The 21,729-nt window shown below is 39.9% G+C and overlaps 2 protein-coding genes across 2 annotated transcripts in view; one reads left to right on the forward strand and one right to left on the reverse strand.

The window, feature by feature from the left end:
- rxfp3 (relaxin family peptide receptor 3) overlaps positions 1-1,048 on the forward strand; it is a 2,732-nt gene extending 1,684 nt beyond the window's left edge. The window contains exon 1 of the mRNA XM_023408696.2: positions 1-1,048. This exon is cut by the window's left edge and continues 1,684 nt beyond it. The gene's annotated coding sequence lies outside the window, so the exon portion shown is untranslated.
- A 3,022-nt stretch (positions 1,049-4,070) lies between these two features.
- On the reverse strand, positions 4,071-20,058 carry slc45a2 (solute carrier family 45 member 2). The gene is made up of 7 exons (XM_023408617.2): positions 19,287-20,058; positions 17,157-17,333; positions 12,074-12,441; positions 10,457-10,600; positions 8,372-8,495; positions 6,732-6,937; positions 4,071-4,356 (listed from the first exon to the last, which is right to left on the reverse strand). Exons 1-7 carry the CDS (start codon positions 19,756-19,758, stop codon positions 4,135-4,137), a joined length of 1,713 nt encoding a protein of 570 aa, XP_023264385.1. The 5' UTR covers positions 19,759-20,058; the 3' UTR covers positions 4,071-4,134.
- Positions 20,059-21,729: the final 1,671 nt, after the last annotated feature.

Below are 21,729 nucleotides of genomic sequence, written 5' to 3' on the forward strand. Positions count from 1 at the left end.
AAGACATCATTTGAATGTGCTTCGTCTGTCGAAGAAAATTTGAATGTACGGTGTCCTTCTCTTTGTTCAGGTTGAGAATGTGTACACTCGGGTGGACAGTCCAGTCATCCATTTATTCAGTTTTTAAGCCGCAGAAATCCATGGCCTCATGGTACAGTAGATAAAAATGAGTCCAATGAGTTTCACACAGGGAGGTATACCAATTTTAAATGTGGAACTGTGAGGAAAAAAAGTTGAATTAATGCCTAAAATATGTGTCATAAACCCATATGGTGTGAAAGGTACTGCATTAATACTCTCAAAAAAGGTGATTTATACCATTTGTACTAGTTACATTACTCCTGATGCTACAGTATAGCTATATAGTGATGTAGTAAAGTAGCATTTTCTTACACCAGATTTGCAGCCTATAATCCCCAAAATGTTCTCTTGGCTTCAAGTTCACAAAGAGGATTTTCTCTCCCGATTTATTATTATTATACAAGGTATACAAGATAAAGAAAGAAAGACATAACGTGTCAGGTTCAATAAATAATAAGGTTTCTGTGTCATGCATTGAGGAAATGTTTAACCTTTAAACATTTACATCTATGAATTAAGTGTTTACTTGACGAAATCAAGTTGTTTATGAGAAATCTTTAATGAGCTTTAACTGACATCACATGTAGGGGGTGCAGCAGTATGTCTCTAGAAGCCAGCTCTGAAGTGAAAGACGGAAATCTCCCGTACAGATTCACACTGGAGGAAGATATGTGCTACAGTCTCAATATTATAAGTGAACAAGATTCACTATGTTCAGATGGTTATTGTTGTCTCAGGGAATTTGTGTGGAATGTGGACATGGAGTTGATAGCTCTGAGTATTGTGTCGTGAATTTGTAAATAATCTGATCTGTGGCCCATATTGCTGTTTTTGATCGGCTCAATCAGGGATCCACAAGACTCTGTGAAATCTATATGTGGGCCTTCTTGGTCACACGCTGATCATCAACCGATGAGTCATGAAGTTGAAATGTCATCTCTGTGTTCAATAAATGCTTTTTTTGGGAGCATTTATTCAGTGAGAATCTTTTTTTTTTTTTGCTCCTGACACTGTTTCTGTCTCTGGAAGCATCTGAAAACATGTTGGGATGTGTACACACTGTCATATTAACATCAGACACATTTAAAAAAAGAAAAAAAGGAAAAAAAGGATAATTTATCCACAACTCCCCTCAAATTCATTAAGTGAATATATTCATAAATTACTTTCGCCTCTTAATGAAACTTTCATGAGGAAACTCATTAAAACACACTTCATCTCTGAGTCCTTTAACTCTAGTGATATTTGCTATTAATGCACAAAAAAGTGCAAGTGGATACTTTTAAATGTCAAATTGAGTACAACTTAAGATAAACAGTTAGTGGATAAATTTAATTGGTCATATTGCAACCAAGCAAAAGAGGAATTTAAATATCCCTCCATTACCACTGATGAATCTAACCATTAATAATTCATCTAAAAAAACATATGAACCCTTAATTGTTGCCGGTTTAATGGTAAAATTGGGAACATTTAAGGAATAACATAGTGTGTTTTTGATTTGGGAAGCAAGCAGCACCATTAACCACTTAATCTACAGTCAAACGGGTAAATCTCCTGGGTATTCCTCTCACTTCATTTATTCAGGACCATGTGCAGGATATCATCAGTGACTTCCAATAAAAATCACCAACCTAAACACTAAATACGTCCAAATATCACCCTTTAAAAACAACTCAACAGCAGTCAAATGCGACAGATGGCTGCCCACTGCAGCCAGTTATGTTTAGATATTAATAAACAATTTATGGCTGAAGGTAAATCATTTTTCTTAAGGGAACTCTGCACTAAGATACAAATAGATTTCACAGAAAGTGTGTGTGTGAGAGAGTGAGTGTTAGACAAAACAATGACTGTTGGCAACAGAAGCAATACATGCATATCTGACAGATGAGACAAGCAGGAGTCTGGTAAATCCACTGTAACAATAAACAACTTGAGATAAACACTGTTTATTTTTCTTTTAAATTAAATAGCTGAGAGCAAAGGGACTAATTTTACGCACATAGCGACAGGCTAATGTAATTACAAATAAATAGCCAGTGGCCCAAAGGACCTGGGAATTGTTCCACCAGAGCTATCTGTCATGTGAATGTTGAATGAGACACACGCATGAATCAATTCAACGCACACAAAGAGCATTTCATCTGGTTGTGGAAGAGAAATGACATCAATCACAATCACGGAAATAGATTGTTCATTCAAATGTGTTCCTCAAGAGATAATCTGGAGCGACCTGGAGAAGACCCTTTGATGCGTTCTGAATGTCTAGGAAACAGATTTTCAAAGATATTTTGATATTTTATGGATGTTTTTGTCATGTACCACTATTATTTAAAGAAAAAAAAAATGATTTCTACATGAAAAAAAAATGTACATCAGTACATTAGAAGAGAATAACAGACAAGAGAGAAACTAAGCTTTTGAAAAGTGAGCGAGCCACTGATCTCTCTCCTCACCAAACTCTGGAGGCAGGAGCAGTGACATAATCAGGGCCAGAGATGGAAAACAAATTTTCCTCACCATGGGCCGGTACAAAATCTTACATGGCTGCCAAAGGATGGTGGCACCCATGGGTTCCCACACATTAGTCACTTTTCTTTTTCTATTGCAAATCACTTCCTGCCAGTAGCTAAATTAGCTGTTTTACTGCACAGAAGTTAGACTTTGAGTATTTTTGACAAGTTTAAAGATCTCCTGCAGACATTTCCAAAGATGGGGGGAAAAAAACCTCTGCTCAGAATAATCTTTTCTTTCTGATGCAGTTTTTTCCACAAAAAAGTTTAGCTAACTTTTTTAAAAGTGTCTGTTCCCCTCCCCCATTGTAAAATATGTAGAATCTATGGACATGCAATTATTTTTCATTTCAAAAGTTTGAATGCTGCACACAAAATGTCTTGTGTAAGCTCCATATTGGACCAGGATTGGCTCCAAACTAGTTGTAATGACACAGAATCATCTTCATATGTAGATGATGGTGGAGATGGAAAGGAAAGGAAAACGGCCTTCCAGTGTCGTAGTGAGTTAGGCCCAATCCCAATGTCCCCCCGAAGCCTACAAGTCCTGAACCCTCACAGACTTCACTGACGTCACCTGGGAAGTGATTGAGTGCGATAAGCTGCAAGGGCTCAGAATGATGACGGCACTTTGTGACATATTATGTTTCTTTGAAGACGCCAAAACATGTACAATTATGGGTTTGGGACTTTTTATTTCACATTTTTTTATTTCCTTCCTTCACTCCGTTTGTAAACAAAATAGTAATGTTGGATCTGTGTTTGTGCTCGCATATAGGCCTACACTTTTTTTTTCTTGTAACATTAATGTTAAGGTTAGTTCCTTTCATGCTCGCTTGTTATCAGTTGTTTTTCCTTCGTATTCTATTTTCCATTTTCTGGCAGTTGTTTACTGTTATTATTGTAATTTTTTTATGCTTACAGGCATCTCCTGGTAACCACGGTAACCCCATGTTTAATGTCACAATGCAATGAATTTCCTCAGGCGAAATCTGCAGAAATGCAGTGTGCATAAAGGGCTCAAAATGTCTGCTTTTCACATCAAGGACCCTTAAACGGACACAAATTAGACTATAGACCCCCGTTTGAAAAGATTTTTGCATTTGATTTTTGTGTTTGAAACCCATGACCAAACTAGCCACACATTGTCTTACTTATGGATGGAATTACACTGATTCCCCTTTTCGCAGGAGCCCCCTCAAAGACCCCTTTGAGAATAACTGTGCTAAAGAGCCCTCATGCACTTGATGATTTCACTGTGGGACATCCCTAAGCCCTCATGGACTTATCGGGAACGTGCGTCATTGGGAACAGGCCTTAGTGTCAAACTCAGCACAGTGACGCTCAAACATCCAACTGAAGTAATAATTAGTAAAAACTGTAATAGGGTGCAATATTATCTGCTGCAAAACCCATAACTGTCAATCAAATCAGCAATTGAAGTAGAATTAAAGGAATCGTGGGACATTTTAAGCATATAATAAAGAATCTTTATTTATTAAAACAATACCATTAAAATACTTTTATAATAGCAGAATCATTCCACATATCTGATAAAGAGGGCGATGAAGATGCAGCCGAACAGAGACATGGTCGAGGCTGAGAGGACCACCACAATTACACTTCCTGCCACGTTGACCAGAGCGCCGAGCCCCGCACCCACGATAATCTGAGCCAGCTGGACCATGCAGGTGAGCGCCGCGCAGTCCACCCCGGTGCCTCGTGGAGTTTCATTACTTCCTCGCAGCTTGATTTGTTCCTGGAGTCGCAGCAGGGTGGTGTGGGAGAGGAGGAGGAAGAAGAAAACAAAGGAGAAACATATCTGATGTCATCAATTCTCTCTATTACCTGAGATGTCCATGACAAAAAGCAATCATCAATATGGTAAACAGGTTCAGCTCTGGAAAATATTAAGGGGCAACCTCATACATATATTTTTTCAGTGTCTCCTCAGGCACCTCAGCCTTGTATCAAGGTATTGACCAAAGATGCCAGGACACATCACAACTGTGAGTGAATGAGTGTTTTTCTGCCAGCAATTGATTTTTGTACCACCACCCAACTAAAGATATTGTGTTCTATTATTTATTTATATACAGTATAAAACAGCTTTGATTATTCAGTCTGCAGCAATATTACAAGCAGCTGTCAGCTGTCAAATATAATGTTCTGAATGGGAGTAATTGTGCTCATTATTGCAAATTAATGTTGTCTTTTTGTTGTTTGTCAAAAGTTGCCTTTTATCCAGAGGCAACGAACAGAAAATTGAAAATATATTTTTTCCTAATCTCTACACTTCACTAACACATTTCTTTCAATTCCAGGGAAGTTGGCAGGTGCTTTTGAATATAATCTTAACAGGTGGGAGTCCCCTGGAAATCTCTGCTGCCAAAAAATGTTGCGTTCAAGAGCAGCCTCCAGTATTGTTCCTGCCAGTATCTGGGGTCAGCTGTGCAGGTCTAACACGTGAACAAATACATCTACAGCTTTTTCTAATGTGAACTGAAATCTGGATGATTGTACATTTACAGTTACAATTATTGGATACTTGCTCATAATTCTAGTGTTACATAATAATATTTAGTAATCTTTAGGTTGACATGTTGCCACTAGAATCATTAGCTTGTTTTCCTCCTTTGTAAAAGTATTTAATGTTCCACATTGAACAATAATTGAAGTATTTAATATTTAAAAACTTTGTAGTGCAAATCTCCCAAAGCTGTGTCTTTCTTTTTTGTACACCTGCCTTTATTGTTATTTTCAAATAAACTACATTAACAGTAGAGAATATCAGAATAACTATACAGCTATTTATAGCAATAAGCACAGTTAAGTATCTTAGTGTTCGTCTGCAGTACAAAAAAAATGTGCACTGTAATACTGTAATTGGAAGGCTGTAATATAAAGCTGTCCTATATGCACCCAGAGAAATTGATTTAAAGGCTCTCTAAACCAATTTTACACATTAATTTAATTTTAGTCATCACAAGGACTACTGCTCAGCCTGGGAAAACATTTACATGAATGTCTGTTGTGGCTGTGGAGGGAGCTTTTCAGGGTTATCTCAGCTTTGGTCTGAGATTTCAAAGAGGAGAGTCTCATGACAAACAGTGTCGAGTTGCATTAGGAGAACCCTGAGGTTCTTGGCCCTAAAATATAAAAAGTCCCAAAATTATGATTTCCTTGATAAACTGTTTTGTTTGTAAAATTGTGAGAAATGCCCGTTATAATTTCCGCTAGGTCGAGGTAGTGCCTTCATTTGTCTTGGTCAGGTACAACTTATTTGATTGTTAAGTTGATTGTTAATCATTGCAGCTCTATTGGAAATTGATTTAGAATTGCCCACATGGCTTACATTAATATCTGTTTTGCTTGTATATCGTTTTATGAATGAATAGCTTAGTTTTTGGTTGACAGACTGGCATTCAATGCTGGGAAGGTAGCAGCTACTTTGCTAATAAGTTGAATGACACTCAATGTTGGTGAAAAGTCCCTGTGGAGGTTTTGAACCCGTCGCAGCACCATGGATCCCTGCTCTGTTAATCCCATGCACAAAACACAGTCCTGCCAATGGGTTCACACTATTCCAGTGATCTTAGGGGGTTTAAAATTTAAAAATTGGCTTTGTAATGTTTTATAAGGAAAGAAATATACAATGTGTACAGCTTGGTTTTTTTTATTTCTTTCTTTTTTGTTTTAATGTGTATTGTGCTGCTCTACGTGCCCCTGCAAATTGCTCCTCTAGGACAAACAAAGTTTGAATTGAGTTGAACTGAATTGTATTCAGTACATTTGTTAATCCTGAGGATACACACAATGAGCTTTGGTGAGAAACGCTGATATAAACATGGCTCTTGTTTGTTTTCCAGAAAACTCTATGCTACATTGCACATTTAAAAGACATGACCATGAAACTGAAAGACCTGCACAGTGAAGAAGGCTTTAGCTGAAACATCTACATATTTCTCCTCTATGCTGAATATTGGTAACAAAAATGAAATAATACTTTTCTACATTTTGCTTGCACACAACCCCGGCTCTCTTTGTTTTGTGTTCAATGTGCACAATGTTTTGTTATTGTTTTTTCTTCTGATCTGAACCTTGAAAAACATATTTCTACTGCGAGTCCAGTACCTCCTCTTCACGCTGATACTCTGCTATCAGGTTGAATGGGATGGTGTAGAGTGTGCTGGACATGACGCCAAACACGCTGCAGAGGACAAGCGTGGCGATGATGTTGGGAAAGAGGCCAATCAGGCTGGTACCCATACCGAACACAAAGTAGCCCATGAAGTATAATCCCTTCAGGCCGATGTATGGGAGCAGGACACGCTGCACATCTGAAAACACACACACACACACACACACACACACACACACACACACACACACACACACACACACACACACACATGATGCCTATAGTCACGGAGTAAAATCAGTTTGATGTGAGAATCACAGCAAACACGATGTGTTTGCGTTTCAGGATGGAGCGTCGTTTGTGGTTTCACACCGCTCTAAGAGCATCTGAAAAATCCTCAGAGTGCACATTAGATTTGCTGCAGCTGACTGGACATTTGACTGGAAAGACTCTTTCTCTTAGCAAGAGTTGCAATGAAAAGCTCTACAGCCAGACTATAAATAGATCCCCTTTCATACTCATCCACAGTGTTTGTCAAACATTAATTACTTGCCTGAACTTTGCTTTTCATGTGGCACATTATTTCTCCTCTTTTCAAAATTGTTATTTTACACAGTCGTTGTTATGACAGACCTTCTTTTGGATTCAAATGTACAGTATGCCTTTTGGGAAAAACCTGTGTATTTCATTCAAACAGTGACAGCTAACGATCGGGCTGAAGCCTGTAAATCCAAATGTAAAAATGGAAGGAAAGTGGTAATTGCCCGCTGCAACCTCTCAGGCTGTCATTCACAGAGGAGGTAATGATGTAACCGCAGGACGTGGTGATGTTAATGGATAGTACCTGCTATGATGGACGTACAAATAAACACACACACATACACTCTCTCTTTGTTCCCGTCACTCACACAGACAAATGCAATGACAAGAAAAAGCATGTGAACCCTTTGGAAGTACCTGGTTTTCTGCTTTAACTGGTCGTAAGATGTGATCTGATCACTATCTGACATACAAGTACAGACAAACACAGTGTACTTACAGTAATAACATGCAAGCAGTTAAGCCTGCACTGATGGTTTTTGTTGTACAACAGCAGTTTCCTCTGTGTTCATGCAACCACAATAAACTCATGGGCAGAGATGTTCCAGTGTGGGAGTTCTTTCCTACTTCACTGAGCATCAAGCGTTGTGCCTTATATGCACTTCAAGGGAGAGTAGCCACAGCACTAAATCATGTCCATTCACCGACAGTTTGTCAAACTGTGGACTGACTCTGATCTAAACTCTTTGAGATGACTTTGTAACCTTTACAGCTTTATTCTGAAAGGATTACAAAGTTAAAAAGCTCTCTTTTTTTGGAAGTCATGGTTCAGATCAGCAGATGTAAATCAAAGTTGCTCAAACCCACACCTCCAATCTGGTTTTATTGATTGGACCTAGCGTTTGCTGACGCCGTTAGCTGACGGGCTCACATACTTTCTCCAACATACACTGTGAATGTTTGAATGATGTGTTTGATTGTGTGTGCTTGTTTTTGTAACTTCGATGAAGATATGACGATATTTCAAGATACATTTTATACATAAATGCAGATCATTTTAAAGGTTTCTTTCTGCTATAGCACATTTACTTACAGGAGTAAAGAGCAGAGGACACAGCATTAATGCACAGTCCCCAGCAGCCCACTTCTACTCCTCTTTCATATGTGGCGTAGGCTGTAGAGTTATGGTCTGCGTAAGGATTCCCCTTGTATACAATCTGTAAAAAAAGAAAAAGAATTTGAGGAAGAGAGTGTAAAATGCATAGCACCTTTTCAAGGGGAGAAACAGTGGTAAGACTTTATAATAGCTGGAATTCACAGTGTAATTTGTTTGCTGCTGGTACAGTGGAAGAAAACAGGACTGTGGGGAACAAAGAAAAAGAACAACAGGAGAAAAGGAGAAATAAATGAAACTCTTAAGTATCTTTGGAATTACTGGGCAACAGTTCTGGTAATTTACATTACTGTGTAATGTAAAATGCAGCTGCTGTTTTACTCATTAACAAACATTACTGCCAAATGTATGAGAAACTATATTTCATTACAATCGTTTCCGTCTGAATTTAAGAAAAACTACATTATACGAGAATATAACTTATAGATGTAGGTGGATCAAACATACTTAATCTTTAATGTTTAAGTTCTTTCGTTGCATGTTTAAGTGCAATTACACAGTAAGAATAAAGTATGCAGGCTGTAATATCAAGTGTTGACTGTTCTCATCTTTTAATTCTTTAATTACACAATAAGAACAAGGTTGTAAACAACATTTTCCCCAAACTTCAGTTTTGTTTAGAGTGTAAATGTGCAGTTGGTACTCCTCTGTTTCCCAAAGTCTTTCATCGTACCTACATTTAAGTAGTACCAGATGGAACCGGTATTCATCGGTACCTGATTCAGAAAAGGAAATTACACAGCGAACCACAGGCTGTAGTACAAAGTGTTACGGAAACACAGAAGCCGAATGATCATTATCGCTGAGGAGATCCAAGCACACAGACTCCCTAATACAGATATCAAATGTTGGCCAACCTCTTTAACACATGCTTTTATCTTTCCTTTCCTATTAAAAGAGTCAAATTCCCTTTAACTCGCCAGGGAGCCACTGCCTATACATTTCCTATCCCTGATAATAATGCCTGCAATTTTATATTACGTGTTGGTGCATTGGGTCTTAGTGAACCGTGGCAGTGATGTGTGCGTCATGGTGGGAAGTGCATCCTTTGATCAGCATGCACACTGTGAAACTGAAAACCATTCATCATTATTACACATGTCACCAGAAGATTACACACAACAGACTATTCCCGGACCCTCACCCTCCATCTGCCCCCACAGAAACAGGGATTAATGGAGCTCATTGCTTTCATTTCAGGTCCTTTTGTCACATTGCCTCATTTGACATTGAGTCATATTTAGGGCTAATAATAACGATTAATTTCATTATCAAATAGTTTACTCACGATAAGTTGTTTATTGTATGAAATATCAGAAAATTATGAAAAATGCCTAAATTTCCCAGAGTCCAAGGTGATGTCTTTTTGCTCATTTTGACCAAACGTTGAAAAATAATCCCAAAGATATTCAATTTATAATAATATAAAGCAGAGAAAATAAGTAAATTGTCACATTTGAGAAGATGGAAACTGATTTTTTTTTTGCTGTTAAACCAACATTAGTGAATTATCAAATAGTTTAATCGACTAATCGACCAATTGTTTCAATTCCACAATGTTATCTTGCAACAAAAATACATTTACAATATGTCGTAAAATATAAGATTTACATACATAAGGAATGATTTGATATATTATGATATATGCTTTTTTTGATAAATCTGAAGCTACAACCAGGAGATGGTTAGTTTAGCTTAGCTTAGCTTAGCTTAGCGTAAAGACAGAAAACAAGTTGTATCTCATTAGCTTTGGTTTGGAAAGAAATTATCTCAGCGACTCGGTGCACGCAGAGTTCAGTGGCACTAACGACGGTAATTCATTTCAAATGTGTAACAGTGCCTGGAAAAGTGATGTGAAGCAGTGATCAGGAGCTCTACACAGAACTGGAACAGGCAGAAAGCAGTGATGGGGAATTGTAATGTGAAAGACCTTTAAACTAATTTTTTTTTTGTTTTTTTCAGTGACTTTTTGAAATGCCTGGAGAGACACCCACAAATCATTACCTGTCCCATAAAATCCGTGAAGAAGAGCATATTGCAGAGGAAAGCGGTCCATCCGAACAGGTGACTGACACACAGGCAGCGGTAGTGACTCGGCATGTTGATGACGGCTTTCATCAGCGACCTGAAATTCATCTTCTTCTGGGCCTGCAGATACACACAAACATCGCAGACATCACTGTCAACAGCAACAACACTGACAGGACTAAAAAACCCATAAAACACAAAACAGCTTGTCCTCTGATAGCACTCATTATTCTCCTGGTATCTAATTTTCTAGTGGCACTTAAGCCCACGATTGACGACAGTTCAAAAGATCCATCACTGAAAATTTTTTTAAAAAAGGGATTCAAGGGATTCAACATAAGGATCTCAGAGGACTCACATTAATGACTTCACTCAAGGGTTGAAAGGACTTTACGAAAGAAGATTAAAGGCCATACTTGAAAAGAAAAAGGAACCAATGAACCTCTTAAAAACAATCAATTATATCAGTTTTTTGAAATATTTTGATTCCTAGAGTATTCACAAGAGCATTGAACAAAGAGCATGAACCGTCTTTATGAGGAAGATGATACAAACTCTTCTGACAGCTTCATCTCTTTTTCAACAAAACATATTTAACATACTACAGATCGTTGATTGATGATAATCAATTTTTGTGCGGAGTTCATCAGCGCTCACTCACTGCATCAGTGTGTGATGCAAGAAACTGTTTCACATGTAAATTCACAATGGAGGAAAGCGTATTGCAGATTTTGTTTTTTTGGCAAACCACCAGCTAAAGAGAGCACAAATGAAGTCCAGCCTTCGCAGGAGAGCAGCATCGTTTTCGTTTGGTGGTAATTTTTCCTCTGGGACGAGGACCCTGCTGTTAACAGGTGTCAGGCTAGGATTGACTTGGCGGCATTTGAGGAGCCTCCTCAGCCACCCAACGTCAATTTTCCAGCCAGACGTTTTGGGAAAGAAACTTTCAGGCGTGTATTCACACCAACTGGGTTCGCTAAATGGAAGTGGCTTCATTACATGACGCAGTGTGGTCCGGTTGTGTGTTTTGCCTGCGTGAAGAGGAAACAGAGGGAAACCTGTTGAATCGGTGCCCCTTCACCTTCCCGAGGAGCAGGGCCCAGGCCGTCCTGATCTCCAGCTCAAAATGCAAGGCGATGTCACCAGAGAGTCTCGTGTCACAGTTCAAGTTGAAGAAACATGTCTATTTAACCTCCATCCACAAACAAGAGCTCTGTTTACAGTAGATGAAAAACTCATAGTAATGTCTGTGCCTGCTCATCTCTGTGGCCTCATCCGAGCGCATCCACACTGAAATATTTCATCAACTATTAGATGATCTTCAATGAGATCTTGTATCCTAATGAATCCTTATGATTTCGGCGATCCTTTGACTTTTCCTCTAACGCCACCATGAGGCTGACATTTGTGGTATTGAGTAAAATGTAATGAACTTGTCTCTCAGCTCTCTTTTTACTGTCTTAAAACTGTCTAGTTATGTTTTTCATCACTTCAGCGGTTTTATTCTCATGCTCTTTTGAGTGGTTGAGTGGTTGTGAAAATTGATTGATGAATAAATTACCTCTTACTATGGACCTCCTGCATATCACATACCTCCTTGTTTGGCTGTTTGGCACTGGAGGTCACTGAGTTGGCCTCCCCCAGAGCAGAGAAAGACCTGGGCCTGAGGTCTGGGACCGACGCTGGGACTACAGGAGAGACGGGCTCTTTAGCCAGCGCTCCGTAACCATTGCTGTTGGACCCCAGTAGGCGGAGGGCACTGGGAGGTGAAGGGTCAGAGGCGGATGGGTCCTTGCCCAGAGGTTGCTCTGGAATACTGAAGAGATGCACAGTGAGGAAGATGCCCCAGGTAAATGCTGAGAAGAAGTAGATGACTTGGTACTCAGAACCCAGCAGCTGACCCATCACAGAATGACCCCAGTCCATAGCTCCCACCAGGTAACCAAACGCTCCACCCAGACCTGGAATAGACAGACGCAAAGGTCAAAAGCAATGTACAGACTTGCTTTCCACCGGCTCTTGGTGAGTAAAGGAATTAAGGACCAACAAACATGCTGGACTCCATCTGATCCAGACAAATTTATTTTGGCTTCGTCTCACCAAAAGAAATGCTGCCAATATTAACTTTTTCATGTTCTCTGGCTAATTTAATTTGGAGTTTTGTGCAATTTTGTGAACAATTATTTTCTTTTTAAATGCCATAGACTTGATGCATTGTCCTTCACACTGTCTGATCAGTCACTGAAAAAAAAAAAAAAAAAAACTCTTGTGCCAAATCAAAAGCACTTAGGTTTTAAGGGGAGAGATTGCGTTAATAGTGAATTGTGCGTGGCGTCATTTTTCAAGGACGCCACTGTGCCTTCTGTTATTATTAGTCGTATGGCTTCTGCTGTACCTCCTGACTGCTGCTGCAACTGAGTTTCAGCTTATGTTCGAGAGCCCTCTGATGCTTTTATATTCTCTCCCATCTTTATGAAGTCTCACAATTTGCTCGGGCAGTTCCTTATCACGTGGCACAATGTTGCATTAGACACAATCAAGGCCAAAGCTGAGAAAGCCGCAGTGTTCACAGGTATGTTTATAACCGTGTCCATGCATTGGTCTCAATTGGAAATCACAGGTGCACTCAATCTTGTTGCATTGAGGTTCCACGGTCTATCTACATTGTTGGTTTTTAATTATGCTAATACCCTACAGTTAAGCTTAATAAATATAACAATGGCACAATTATTGTAAGATCATCATTTAATATTTCAGTGATATTACACAGCGGTGTTCTCAGTTTTATTGTTTTAATGTGATTCAATTGCTGAACAATTAGGAAATGATCTCTACTTACATCAAATAATGACTACCGCGTATTTATTTCAGATCAGATTTCAAATCAAATGTTTTGCTTCATTTACTTATAGACACAGCTAAACACTTTAGACGATATGAGTCAAACTCAATATGCAGCCAGTGGATGTGGCCCATCAGGAATTTGTTTGTTACAGGCTCAGTGATTTCTCTCAGAAGGAAAACAAGTCTCTCCGCTCTCTCTCTCTTTCTCTCTGTTCTCACTGGCTTTCATTAACAACACATTCTCCTCTCCTGACTATAAAAGGAAAGTTAAATGCTGAGGCCTGACAGCTCCAAGAAAGGTGAGAGACTGAACGCTTCTTAGTGTCATACATGTGATATAATATGGACAGATGGAAAGAAACCCTCATTCAATCTTCACAGCTTTACAGGCTGATTGCCCGTACAGTACATGAATAAACAGCCTGTTTGTTAGTCTGCAATGTAGTGGATCTGAAAGCAAAATATTTCTCTTGAGGTAGAAATTCATGTGTTGGAGGATAAAACTGATGCAGGCGGAGCCCTTGTGATGATGCTTGCCATAAATTGTGATCGCACGCACGCACGCACGCAAGCACGCACGCACACAATGGGGTTCAACCCATAAACATGCAGTAAATGAAAAGAAAATCACAAAATGAAATAAAAAATAGATTTGAATCAAGTGAAATTGATTGGTTGATCGACTGACTAACTGATTGATTGATTCAGTAATTAACTTTTGCAACTGCTGCCTCCTGAGAAGATATGCAGTCCTCTACTGTTGGCCGCCAGTAATGGAAGCTATTTTTCTACATTTTAGCCACTGGCAGGTGAAGTAATAACCACTTCAGGAGTCACGCTTCACTCGGAACATTGCTGTTTGTGCGTTGCATCAAACACCCTTCCCTGATTCAAGATCCTTCTCCGCTTTCTTTGTGTGATGTTTATGTCAGATTAAGTGTGTGCCTCTCCACTCGCGCAATAACTCTGAACTTTTTATTGCAGTGCAGTGCAACAGAGCAAAACAGGACATCACTGTGGCTCACTGTGGATACCCTCAAAAATATACACAGAGAGATTGAAAATGAGGGAGGAAGAGATTTGTTATAAGCAAGGTGCAATTTGGTTTAAATAAGCCATCAAGTATCAGTTAAACTTAGGTGGTTTCATGTTGCTGCACGGTCGAACGAGGTCAGGGTTCTCACTCAAGAAGCTCATATACATTTATGGAAACAACATAAACAACAAACTTTAAAAATGATGTTTTTACTGAGTCAGAGTTTACAGCCATGCTAGCATGTGAGGCTCAATGAGCTAAATGCTAACATCAGTAAAACGTTCACAATGACAATGCTAAGAAGTGGCTGTTTAGCAGGAATAATGTTTACCGTGTTCACCATCTTAGTTTAATGTGGAGGTGTACGGTACTTAGCTTGGACAAAATAGTTTAACTAAACTTAACAAATCAATTTGAACAGCAGAGGCTGATGGGAATGTCAATCGTTTAAGTATTGGACAAATTCAAATTGTGACCTGATGACGGTGCTAGAGGAAAAGCTAAGAGATCACCAAGGCCTCTACATTTTATCCTGACAGGACCATGGATGCTATAACAAATTCCACAGCAATCCATTCGATAGCTGTTGAGACATTTCACTCCAAGCCACAGAACTCAACCTCATGGTGGCACTAGATGAAAAGTCAGGGGATCACTAAAATCTTTAGGATTCATTATCTGGGCACCATTAAGCGTATGTGCAAAATCTTTTATGGAAAACCATCCAATAATGGGTGAAATATTTGTCCCTGCCAAAGTGGTGGACCAACTGACACTGCCATCCACAATCCACAAGTGGCTAACAGGCATTAAGAGCAGAGGTCAAGAGTGTGCAAGTATAGAAAAGCTCAAGTACGTGAATCACAGAGAAATACACTACAGTTCCTGCTCCCTCCTCTTCAAACCTCACATACCAGTGGTGGCAGGGGCGTCTAGAGAGTCATGTGCCTGGCCTCTGTCTCTCTCAGCCCAGACCCATGACTGCAGCACATGACTAGCTCAGGGGTGGATTACTGTCTGACTAGCATGCTCACACCACCCGGTGCCTGCTGACAGCTGAGCGCACCACTGGTGCACACACCAAAAACATCATCTTGCCCCCGAGCAGCGTTTGAAGAAATATTTTCTTCATTCTGTACATTTTTGGGCATTTTTCAATGGACTCACTTGGAACTTATTTGTTGGTGTTATGGTGGCTTATAGGCAGGAAATACTATTTTGATATCCCACAAATTATGCAATCCTCAGCCTTGCAATCTTAACTAAACAAAAGTCAAATCAGCCAATGTAAAAACATAGTTAGTATTACTTGTACGTATATCAAAAGGGGACTGATTTGGCATCTGAAGGACTTTGTTACACAATAAAGTAGGGTCGGGTGGCGGGTGATGGGGTGGTTGGGGGATGCTTTCAAATGTTTCCATAAGTGGCCATCTCAAAATCTCTCAGCAATTATCCAGGATGTCACATATGAAACTGCAGGTTGTTCACCTCAGCTACATTTAGTGCTCTTGATGTACCCTTTAGAAAACATGGTGAAGATGCCAGAAATCTCTATTTATAGTCTGACGCTTGGAGACCCTTTGCTGCATGGAGTATTGTTTCACCCTTCTAGCCATACAAAGGTGAAGTGCAGATGGGTCAATCCATCGAGAAAAAAAATCTGAAACATGGAAGTGTGTCTGTATCAGAGTGGCTGAGGAAAGCACAAGGTCGGAAAGGCAACCAAAAACCCCTCTAAGATGTTACACACTCGGATCTGAAACAAGTGGCTCATGTTCAAAGAGCATCCTAAATGCAAGATTGAGCCAAACTTACTGTGTGTAATTTTCTAAGAGACTTATTATAAAAGGAAACATTTGGCTGCATTTGGTTATTCTAAGCCGATAAAACGGAGGGGGATATTTTACAATTACATTGACAAGATTTCAGTCACAAATTCATGAAACAATTATCAAAATGAGTTTATTTACTCAGAGTTCAGTTTTTGTATTTATTTTTTTTAAAGAAGAAGCTTGGTAGAGATGAGCGAGCTGACATACACGTAGTCATTTCATCATTTGTCAATACATAAATATTCATGAAAGCAGCTTTAAATTAAAGGCCTGCTGAGCACAACAGGGTTAATATTTTATCTCTTCAACTATCTTTCAACTCTCAACTTGTGTCTTTTTTTTGATCAGATAAAACAAATGAGATATAACTAATTAATTAACTAAGTTAATTAGTGAGCTTTAAAGGTGCAGATAGGGAGATTTTCAGAGTCAGGCTAGCTGTTTCCCCCTATTTCCAGTCTTTATGCTAAGCTAAGCTGATCGTCCCTTTCATATATTGAGCATACAGAGATGAGAGTGGCATCAGTGTTCTCATTTAACTCTTGGAAAGAAAGCATTTTTCACAAAACGCCTAACTGTGTCAGTGCCCCTTTTCCTGTCAAGGGAGACCATGCACCTCGACCACAGTCTCACTGGTAACGCAGGCAACACACAGCAAGTGCTGTTCCTACCCACCAGTCCTCGCTCAGCCACACCACAAGAAGATCCAGTTTAACTCAGAGAATCGTTGCCATAAAACATGAGCATGTGTTATGAGAGCTGCTCAGCTACAAAATGCCCACGAGGCAGCTATTACCACGGAAACTCTCACCAAACAAACAACTAATGCTGCTTAATTCAGAGCAAATCCGCCGCCGAGGAAGGATTTATGACAGAAAAAGGCACAAATAGACATAAATATTAATGTGGACCAAGAATAACAGCAGTGTATGTGTGTGTGTTTATGTTCAGTGTGACAAACCTGTGAGTAGAGCATGGTAGTGCAGACCTCGTTCCTTGTCTTGATGTGAACACACATCAAACAGGTAGGCCTTGATGGGCCCGTCGATGAAGTCAGCAGCGAAGTCAAACAGCACGACTCCTACCATCACCACCACTATGGCCCATATCCTCTTCAAGGACCTGTCACTGACTAGCGCTGCAAAACACAACAAAACATCCCATCACTCATCAAGCACAGCAGCAAATGATTTAGATAATAATATGATGTTGATACCTCTGCATGAATACATTCATTTTGTTGAACATAGACTCAAATTTGCAAGTGTAATTTTTTGAATAGAGATCCACATCACCACCGGGAACAAGAATCCCAGTGGAAAAGAACAAGTACAGACACTTGGAGTTTTTCAGAAAGAAAAACTATAAAACTTTTTTTTTTACCTGACAAAAACCAATTCGTCTTACAGGTAACAATGATGATATAAAAGCTCACTGTCTGAACATCATGTTCACTCATGTTCGATGTTCTTTTCAACTGAAATGAAAGCTTTAAAATAGAAAAGGTACATAAGCTAAACATTACATCTCCTGCCACTCTGCACTGATATCTGAACTGACCTATTCTATTATATACTATTAAACAAAAGGAACAAGACCACTTGGAATCTCAAGGGCAACTCATAGGCAACGTGAAGCTCTTCTTCTTCTTTCAGGTTAGACTGATAGGTGATTACAACAATGCAAACATTATGTCACAGGAAAGGATAGGACGTTATTTTCTGTGGCATTTACTACAACCTTGAGAAACACTGAAATATAATCAGCTTATCCAGCGTACGTCAGAAGAAAGAAATACTTTATAGTCCGTATGATGATTATAGTAAAGCCCAGAGCCTTTTTAATAGAAACTCCAACAACAATCAGAGCATTCAAGAACGTAAAAGTGGCTTTTAAACATGCTGATTTCTGCTTTTCTTTTGACCAAAGACACAAACCACAGCTAGTATCAATACACATTGTCTTGTATAATTATGGTTTCATTATAAAATAGACATCCCAATCTAGTGCAGCAATCATCCCCTCAATCTTTATATAGTGACTGTATTTTCAGAGTGTCTCCTAAAATGTGTAACTATATTTTTGTAGCATTCAATATCACATCCAATGATTTCTCGAATCAAAAGATATGATTGAGGTATCGAGGATGATGTATTTCAAGCCCCATGATTCAAAGTTTTCAGGATCAACTCATTCAACACCTCCCTGATCCCGTGGAGCTGCGCTGTCAGTGGGTAACCATACAGCAGCTCTGTGGCTTTGCATTAAAGCAGTTCATGTGAAAAACTTTACTCAACTTATCTTTTTTTTTAATTTTTTAACGAAGTAACGAAGGTCACAGATTCTTTTGTGCAGAGATCTTCTCGTGATGCTGCCCGGAGCTCAGTGGATAGCCACAAAACAGTTCAGGCGTCGAAATGTCATCAGCAGTTTCCTGCTTCAAACTAAATGTACAATGAGATTTTCTCAGTCATGCCTCGTCATCTGTCTGTGCCAGTGGGCACTGACACAGAACAACCCTAACAAGTCACACGTTTAACTTCAGTCACAAGGTGTGAGCATAAGAGCCTTTCAGGACATTACATGTAACAAGTTTAATTCTCTTTTTTCCTTATGGATGTGTCACTTTTTCCCTCCAACATCTGCGAGCAAACAGGTACTGATACAGTTCAGAGCCTCCAATCAGATTAAAAGTCTAAATGGCAGGTGGAAACTGATGACTCAGAGAATGGGAAGAGTTAGTGCTCATATCCTGCCAGAAACGTAAAACCTTAGTATGTTTGCCCTGAGTTTTGCAAATATGTCACAATTATTCTTCTGTATTTCCAGAAATGAGCACTCATAAAACTGAGATCAAAGCACTGTCAAATTTCCACAGAATGTTCGACAACATTTCTGTTTCTTTGAGAGGGAAAGATCTGATTATTCATTCTCTCTTATTTCATCTGAATCAAAGGCACAGGCGCCACCAAAAAAAGATGTCACTCTATGTTATGACAAGACTAAAAATGTAACAGTACCTCCCTCTTTCTCACTGTCTGGTTCTAGTCTAGCTTTCATTACCTCAAATTCCCCTCCACCTACCGCTCACCTGAAATTACAGCATCTCCATTGAGGAACAGAGTGATTCCCAGCAGCATGAGGATGCCCAGAGCCAGGATGTAAGGCCTTCGCCGGCCCCACGTCGATCGGCAGTAGTCGCTGGCCGAGCCGATGATTGGCTGGAGCAGAAAGCCCAGGATGGGGCTGATCAGCCACACCAAGCTGTACATGCTACGGGGAAGGCCCACGCTCAGAAGTACCGGTGTGACAAATGCTGCCTCCACGGCATAGCAAAATTCCCTTCCAAACATGACCAGGCCGTGGAGGATAAGGCGGCCCCGAGAGCGTCTGGGGGGCTCCACTGCCCCAAACACAGCGCTGTCCACACTGTCCATGTAGTCCTCTTTGGACCCAGTGTAGTCTGTTGTGTGCTGGTGCAAAGATGTGCTGATGTGCTTGCCAGGCTCCGGGAGCCGACAGGCTTGGGGCCTCACGGACTGGTCCTCTGATAAAAGGGTCATGGTTGAGAGAGGGGAAAGAGGGGGAGAAGGAGAGAGGGAGAAGGAGAGGAAGAGTTAAAAGGGAGTGAAGAGGAAGGTAAAAAGAGACAAAGACGGAGTATGGGAGTGTCTCTCTCAGTCAGCCAGGTGATGGAGAAATGGCCGGATGCCCAGTCCTTTGCACTGGTGTGCTCAGCTTGGGCTAATCCTCCTCTCTACTGCATAGCTGAGCAATGAGTCCACCAGCCACACGGCTTTACTTCACATGAGAAGGTCTGCCTCCTGGTCTGAGCAGAGGAGAGCTGGGTTCAATGAAGAAGAGAATGAGAGGGGAGGAGAGAGAGCAGTGGGTGTATTTAAGAGATTACTGAATGTCTTCAGTCTTGAAGTACTGTAGTAAAGGCCCGGGGCAGTTCATGGCAGTTCATGTGAGGAATTATGTGCATGTGAGTGCATGAGTGTCCTAAAGAGGGTTATTTATTACACTGTTTCAACAGCAGCTAATGATTAAACAGTGATACTCATTACTGTTCCTTTAATAGGGAGGCTTCTGCTCTACCATGTTTATCCACACTTTAATTTCTACTTTAATTAATCACTTCTTGTTAGCCAGTACTTTGGTTTATGACACATTATCTGCAAAGCTAAAGACATTCCTGGCCCTCAGCTCTAGTTTGTGTTTATTGCTTATTAGCAAATGTTAGCACGCTAACACGCTAAACTAAGGTGGTAAACATGGTACACTTCATATCTGCTAAACATCACCATGTTAGCATTTAGCTCACAGCACCATTATGCCTTACATACAGTGTCACAGAGCAGATGGTATGGCTGTAGACTCTTAGTCTTGTTTGACAGTTACTGATAATAATAATTAAAAGTTTAAAAAGTGGAAATGATTCAGAGGATCCACTCCTGTCTCCATAGCTGCGCTGTGACTTTAATAGCTAAATTAATGACTAAAGCTTGTTTAGTACATGGAAGCACTCAGTCTGATTTTGAGTGACAAGTAAAAGTGTGTGTGTGTGTGTGTGTGTGTGTGTGTGTGTGTGTGTGTGTGTGTGTGTGTGTGTGAGAGAGAGAGACACTGTGTGTGACTGAATGTGATTCCTTATTCTCATGTGGTTGGTACCAGGAAACTCAGTCTTGTGCAGATCTGAGTCTTCAGGGCTCCAGGGAGGACAGCAAATCCTCATCAATAAAGTTAAAAGATTGTCAGAGATGCATAGTTTTTGCTCATTGCCTCTCGTTAGTTATTGCATGTGTCATCCGATCATCATGTGCTAGTCTGAACTTTTTCTTTTTTTGCCTTTGCAGTCAGTGAAGTGAGATAATGCAAAGGAACACCTTCAAGCAATGGGGCTGTTGTATTTAAAGCGATTTCTGGAAGAGACGACAAATAAAAGAAAATTAAAATGAGTGATTGTGACAGCGAGGAGACAAGAGGATACCTTTATGAGTCATAAGTATACAGAAGAACTTTTAGTACAGTGTGCACCTTACAGTGCATATAGGGAGAAAATAGTGCCAAGGGGAAGGGCTGTTTGATGGCAAGATAAAGCAATGAAAATATTAAGAATAAAGCTTACACTTCAACTGATAGCGGCTTTTTTCAGTCAGAATTTTTTAAAAGTGGCTAAAACAGTGACCCCTCGTTGCCCTATGGATGGGGGCATTGTCACCCTGGAAGAGACCGCTTCAATCAGGATAGAAATGTTTCATCTTAGGATAAAGGTCATCACTCAGAACAACTTTCCCTTCAAGGAGACAAGTGGATCCAAACCATCCACACATTCCCACTTGTCGAGGATATTGACATATATATATATTAAAGGATGAATCGGATCATATCAGCTTTTTCCACATGTTGTACAGTAGTAAAACAACTTCATTTGCAGAGTAACTACAGTTAAATAACTGTTATGGAGTAAAAACTACAATATTTTCCTCTGAGATATAATGGAGTAGAAGCACAAGTAGTGTAAAATGGAA

This window comes from Seriola lalandi, unplaced genomic scaffold, assembly GCF_002814215.2.
Source record: "Seriola lalandi dorsalis isolate HSWRI2012SDOR001 ecotype SW California unplaced genomic scaffold, Sedor1 jcf7180002054370, whole genome shotgun sequence".
In the NCBI taxonomy this organism is placed as follows: domain Eukaryota; kingdom Metazoa; phylum Chordata; class Actinopteri; order Carangiformes; family Carangidae; genus Seriola; species Seriola lalandi.